This window comes from Trachurus trachurus, assembly GCF_905171665.1.
Source record: "Trachurus trachurus genome assembly, chromosome: 5".
NCBI lineage: Eukaryota > Metazoa > Chordata > Actinopteri > Carangiformes > Carangidae > Trachurus > Trachurus trachurus.
In genome coordinates, this window is record NC_139896.1 from 25,364,310 (window position 1) to 25,371,224 (window position 6,915).

A 6,915-nucleotide genomic window follows, 5' to 3' on the forward strand; every position below is an offset into this window, starting at 1 on the left:
TGCTTTAATTTTTTTTTTTTTTTTTCAGATAGTCAGGTAGCTAATTCCAGAGACGTGGACCTTGATAACGAATTGAAAATTGCCCAAGAGCAGTTCTAAAGAAGGCAGTGTGGAAGTTGGAAGAGTTTCGTGTCTGGGAGCTATGGACTTGGTTGTTGTACATAAATATATGAGAGAAACTATGAGGTAAAATATTCATTCTATGCTGAAACACAAATAAACAGATATGATACACATTGATATCATAAACATTCAAGAAATTAAGTTTTTGAAACAGAGGACCTGAACTTGCAAGTGGCTCAGAGTATGTAACCATTCTAACAAATCATTTCTGTAAAGTAACAAGGTGTTTTGAGGTTTGTTTTGTAAGTGCTTGCCCACAAGATTGCAGTAAGTGAGAAAAGGATATATTAAAGTATAATAAAGTGATATAAGGATTTTTCTGGGTAAAACACATCTTATCCTGCAGATGACACCAATGTTCTTGGCAACTTTGTTACAGATGAATGATATATTTTTTCCAATTTAATTTTTCATCAATATAAATACCCCAAAACTTGGCATGTTGCACTCTAACAAGAGAATGATTGGATATATAGACATCTTTATCATAAGGAATCTTTTTCTTATTTTTTGGTACGACTAACATGTATGAAGTTTTTTTTATATATTTAGAGATAATTTATTTTTTTGGAACCAGAGATTAATTTTTGTAAGTTCAGCATTTGTTTGAGTAATTAGGTCTTCATAACTTCGATTCAAAATAAACATATTCGCATCATCAGCAAAATTGACAAAAAACATGCTTTTTGAAACCAGATATAAATCATTTACATAAATAATAAAAAGCAAAGGACCGAGAATAGATCCTTGCGGCAAACCACATGTTAACTTCCTATAGCTATCAGAACCATTCCAAGAAACAAACTGTTTACGGTTGTTCAAGTCACAGAACCATTGGAGCTTGATTCCCCCGATACCATGCATCTGCAATTTTTTAACCAGAAGACTACAGTATGATCAACAGTATCGAAGGCTTTGGATAGGTCTATAAAAACCCCAATAGTAAATTAATTATTATCCAATGCCATTGAAAATCTATCAATTAGTTGAACCAGAGCCATCGCAGTAGAGTGTTTTTCTCTAAATCCATATTGATGAGAATAGAGGAGATTGAATTCATTTAAATACTCTGTTAGTCTAGTGTACACAATTCTTTCAAGTAGCCTAGTACTTTGGCCAGACAAGGCAGAATGGATATTGGTCTATAATTTGAGTAGCTACTTACACATTTCATCAGATTTATGTAGGCCTACTGGGATGACTCTGGCCCATTTGAACTGGTCAGGACAACGACCTGTAACAAGTGAGCAATTCAATAGCCTATGTGAAGAAGAGGTTTCATAATGGCAGGCAAGCATTTCTTGAGAAGACTAGGCTTCAGTCCATCATGACCAGCTCCTTTAGGTTTGAGTTTGGTCACAATGTCCTCAAGCTCAGCTTGCTCAATCATCCTGAACCTGAAATGTTTAGGAGGAGCCTACAATGACATACCTACTGGCAGCAAGTGAGGGTAACGATAATCAAACATCTAAAAAGAAATTAAGTCTTTCCATGCAGTTGAACAGAAAATAATTTATATGATGCAGTAGGTTATTGATGTAGCTGAATTGTTGCCCTCACACACCAAACTCATACCCACAGCCGTCTCGAGATGTCCATGTAAACACATCTTGCAACATGAAAATCCCATTGGTCCGGAACTCCTCAGGTTGCCAGGTTTGAATGCTGTCACGGTTCAATTCACATGTGAAAGCAATTTGTGATATTACACAAAATTATACAAAGTGTTTGATACGGATTATTTTTAAAGGTATGGTGATTCATTCATAAAAAACATAGATATGTAAACATTTGCATTTTTACACTGAACGCAGATTAACCTAAAATGACGGGTTTTGCCTGAAAATAATATAAGGCAGACTTTATAGCTCATGTATACAAGAGGCTATAAATATTTTAACAAAACTTACTACTATCATTAATATATATGCCTAAATATTGTAAGCTGTTCAGCAGGTCACCTCCTTGTGTAGCTCGATCGTCTCTGATGGACGACGGACAGCCCACCCACTGCACGCTCTGCTAGGAGGAGTCAACAGCAAACCTGGCAACACCAGCAGTCGCTTTGTTAACACTTCATTGAGCCAAGATGGCAGATTACGACGAGCCGCTCAGCGATGCTGATAAGGTATTTCTTTATACATTTCACACTCAGATCATTCATTCACCTAAAACCTTTGGTGTTGGACGTGGCAGTGCTGCACTGAGCCGTCACCGTGTCGCTGTGCTCGTCCCCCGGGCCGCTGAGCCTCAGCAGGGGCTGTTTGACAGCTCAGAGTTGTAGCACTGTTTTACATGATGTTCCTGGGCACAAATACCTGCTGTGAGTTAGATAACTTGTTATTCTGTCTCTGTCTAATCAATAATCGCATATAGGTGTGTCTGAGGGCGATGTCTGTGTGCTTTTGGATTGAATTTAAAAATGCTGAGCTAATGCTAAATCGTAGGAAGTCGAGCTACTTCCTGCATTTACTGTACGGATCATGACAGAGCATCGGCTGCATACCACCACCACCCACACCCAGGCTGCTGTGACTTCATGTCGCTGGCCACATAAACCGGCCTCCAGCCAAACTCTACTTGAAGTCAGTCACACGTATCACTCTCCAGTTTGCGGCTCCTAACTTTTAGCACCACGGTCGCAGACGTGGTGTCCCTGCGGTGCTGTCGGGGCTTGAACCCGGCTGCTGCTGCTGCTGCCGCCGCCTGCGTCAAGCTGCTACATGTTGGGAAAACACCGCTCTGCATTCCTGTAGTAGTACTACAGGAATGACCGGTCCACAGGGCTAAACACACACAGGGAAGCTCTGAGATAAACGCCAACAAGTCTGAGCAGTGGAAGAGTTAAAACCCCTTCATTTTGACTTATTGTCAGATATCTATTCCTTTCTTTATCTGATGATCTCCTGATGTTCATGGTGGAGGATCAGAGTCTGAGCCCGGGTGAGCTCTCAATGCACTATTGCACTATTCAGGAGCACGGTTTAATAAACTAGGTTACTCATTGTGATGATGCCGCCTTCGGCCGGACAGCCCCGTTTGTAGGTCACTTCCAGCTGCAGCCTGGAGGCTCAGTGACCCGGTCTGCCTGACAGATGGCACTACACTGTAATGTGGACGGGACATCAGGGTGCAGGACTGTGTAAAGCTGTGAAGGTCACTGTACAAAGACAGAGGGATTATTGCAACTCCCTCCACAGAATACTGATCTAATTGTCTAAATATTAGGGTACAGTTCACATTATAGCAGCATTTAAAGCTCCTTCCCTCTGTGTCAGTACATGCATACACATGCATACTGGCTACTAAGAAAAGCCTCTGGGCTACATACCCTGCCTGCCATGTAAGGAGTGGCCAAAATAGAGCTAACAAGCCAGCAAAAGTTAGCAGGCTGCTCTCTGCTTCACTCTAGTGGTTGTTTGCAGGGCTCCCATGCATCTCAAAAGAGAAGAAATGGACTCTAATCCCCATAAAACAAAGCAACAGAATCGGCTTGTGATTGAAGCAGACTATTTCTATTCTGTTTTTTGTTTTTTTTTCAAGCAAAAACAAAACAAAACAAGTTACACTCAATCTTCAGTGATAATGTGATACCTCTCTCTATTTTTAAGTTTTATGAGAAGTCTTATGATTTATCTACAGGTCCGTATTGCAGCCAATTTTGTGATGCACGCTCCTCCAGGGGAGTTCAATGACGTCTTCAATGGTGAGCCTTGTTTGTGATTGACATATTCAGTCATACCTGTGGTTCATTGTGTATGGGAACTAATTTGTTCATGCTTGTGTCTTGTTAATTCTTATTTTCAGATGTGCGCGTGCTGCTTAACGATGATAACCTTCTCAGAGAGGGCTCGGCTCAGTGAGTGTTTTTTCTGTTTTATAATATGACTAAATATTGATGTTATGGATGTGCATGCAACAAACAGAGTTGTTGTTTTCTCTTTGGACACAGTGCCTTTGCCCAGCACAACATGGATCAGTTCACTCCTGCTAGAATTGAAGGATACGATGATCAGGCAAGTTTTTTTTTTTTTTTTTGTATTTCGTCTACTTGGTCTTTTTTCATGTATTTATGGATATTTATATATTTTTCATATAGCTTTATTGCTCTCTGTTTTTATCAGTGTCTTTGTCTTTGTGGTTCCTTACTGAACCACAGAGGTTATCATAGTGTTAATTATTTAGACAATACTTGAATAAACAGCAATTTTCTCTGTGTGTTTTCCATGTAGGTCCTGATAACAGAGCATGGAGACCTGGGTAATGGTCGCTTCTTTGACCCTCACAATAAAATCTCCTTCAAGTTTGACCACCTGAAGAAAGAGGCCAGCGACCCCCAGCCCCACGAGGGCGAGGCAGCCCTCAGGTCTTGGAGAGACGCCTGTGATTCTGCCCTGAGGGCCTACGTCAAAGACCACTACCCCAGTGGCGTCTGCACTGTAAGACCGCTCTCCCAGCCTGCACAGTAGCTGCCATGTGCAACAATACACATAATCAATCACCCTCTCGTCGTGTTCTATCTGCTGCAGGTTTATGGGAAGACAATCGATGGCCAGCAGACCATTATTGCTTGCATCGAGGGGCATAAGTTTGAGCCTATAAACTTCTGGTAAATTGATAGAGGATCTAATTGAAAACTTCCTAATCAAATTCACTCAGACACTTATTCCTGAGCAGTGTAGAGGTGGTGAGGTATTACTGCTTTCAGTTTTCAAATGTGCTCCATTTTCTGTTCCCAGGAACGGTCGCTGCCGGTCTGAATGGAAGTTCAGTATCTCGCAACCCACAGCAGAGCTGGTTGGGGTCTTGAAAATACAGGTATGTTGATTGATTATTTTAAATTGTATGAGTTTTGCTGGGAAGTTAGTTTTATTTCACTGTTGGCAGCTATGCAGCTCTTCAGTCTGTATTCATTCTGCTTATCCCAGGTACATTATTATGAGGATGGAAATGTGCAACTGGTCAGCCACAAAGACATACAGGAAACATTTACTGTGTCTGTGAGTATTTTATTTTTTAAACGTTGAAGAGTTGTTGATTTATGTTCATATGTGTTGAAAATTGTTGGAATAACGCAAGAGTGTGTGTTTTGTCAGGATGAGAGCAAGACTGCAAAGAATTTGATGAAAATTATTGAGAAAGCAGAGTATGACTACCAGGTATGTGGGCTTTAAGAATCAAGAGTGACTGAAAATGAGTGTGTCATTATGTGCTTTACTGAACACCACACCACACATTTGCATGAAAACACATTCTGTTTACTACTGGAAGAATGAGAATGTGTTAATAATAGTTGAATTGCCGTATTTTCCAGGTTTTTCTGGGAAAATTAGCAAACACACAAATATGAATTGGCCATTGCAGTTTTTATTCAGTATTTTTAGGACTTGTCAAACCATTTAAAGTTGAAAAATAAGACTCGAAAAATAATCATTGTATGTACAACACAAAAGAAAACTGGACTCACCTGCCGCTCTCACACATTTCAACTTATTATATATACTGTATATATTTCCCCTTGATGGACATGACAGATTAGGATGCAACTCGCTTGTTTATGTTTGTGTGACAGGTGGCCATCAGTGAGAACTATCAGACCATGTCAGACACCACCTTCAAAGCCTTACGCAGACAGCTGCCGGTCACCCGCACCAAGATCGACTGGAGCAAGATCCTCAGCTACAAGATCGGCAAAGAGATGCAGAACGCTTAGAGGACAGAGGCTGTCGGGGTTTACAACAAACTGATATGGGAGAGGATGAAGCTCGCGCAAATTGTGTGATGCAACAAAACGTCCTGTATGTCCCTCTAAAAGAGACATCACAGCTTCTGTTGAGCACTAAGAAGGGATGCCTTCACTTAAAAAGACATTGAGTGGTGTAACTGTCACTCATTTGCAAACATATATTATTATTATTTTTCAACAAACAATGCCTTTTAGTGACACTGTGAAAGTTTGGGTCATTTCCTGCCATTCAAACTCTCTCTCTCTCTCTCACACTCACACACACACACACACACAAACACAGTTACTGATCCCTCAGTGCTTCAAATGGACGCACATCCTCCCAAAGCCCCACTGACTTTCATGTAGCAACTAATTTACACTTTCTATAAAACGTAACTGATGAGCTTACCAATACCTCTATAGTTTTTTATGAACAGAGGGCAAATGCTGTATGCAATTTGATATGTTATCTGACTGGAAAGAGACTTGACAGCGCCAAATAACTAAGTTTCTATAGTAGCTGAGAAAAATCCTGTCTGTACGTGTTTATGCATTCCTGCATTCCTATTTCTGTGTGCATGGAAAAGCATAAATGTCTTTTTCTTTTCCCATTCACTGACCAGGTTTTGTCTTCCCTTTTGAAGCTTCTTTCTTTTATTTCTCTCTGTTATAGGGAGATGTTTTCATTACACCCCCACTCCTCAGATTGATAAAGTATTGGTGTCCTCTTGCCAGCTGTTTGCCTTTAGCTTTTGCTATATTTTTTTATACAAACTGTAAGTACATTTATTATTCATGAAATAAAAATGTTGCACCAAATACAATCATACAATCTCAAGCATGGATGATTATTTGCGTTTGACATGACTCGACATGTTTCTTTTTCTAAGACAACCTGGGTGCCACATCCAGATTTAAGGTACATAAGTACATAAAATGAAATGATTTGTACAAAATGTAGAGTACATTCTCTGGAATCTGTGAGTGAAATGCTAACTGAATAAATATGAAACTAAGCTATGCACAATATGTCACTTAAAATTACATTCGCTATATTAAGTAGG

General features: G+C 40.0%; 1 protein-coding gene across 1 annotated transcript; it reads left to right on the forward strand.

Annotated features, from left to right (window-relative positions):
• Positions 1–2,139: 2,139 nt before the first annotated feature.
• On the forward strand, positions 2,140–6,661 carry LOC310985923 (F-actin-capping protein subunit alpha-1-like). Its single transcript, XM_083971602.1, has 10 exons — positions 2,140–2,251; positions 3,766–3,829; positions 3,931–3,982; positions 4,076–4,139; positions 4,356–4,562; positions 4,653–4,732; positions 4,863–4,941; positions 5,052–5,123; positions 5,220–5,282; positions 5,696–6,661. Exons 1-10 carry the CDS (start codon positions 2,213–2,215, stop codon positions 5,834–5,836), a joined length of 861 nt encoding a protein of 286 aa, XP_083827728.1. The 5' UTR covers positions 2,140–2,212; the 3' UTR covers positions 5,837–6,661.
• Positions 6,662–6,915: the final 254 nt, after the last annotated feature.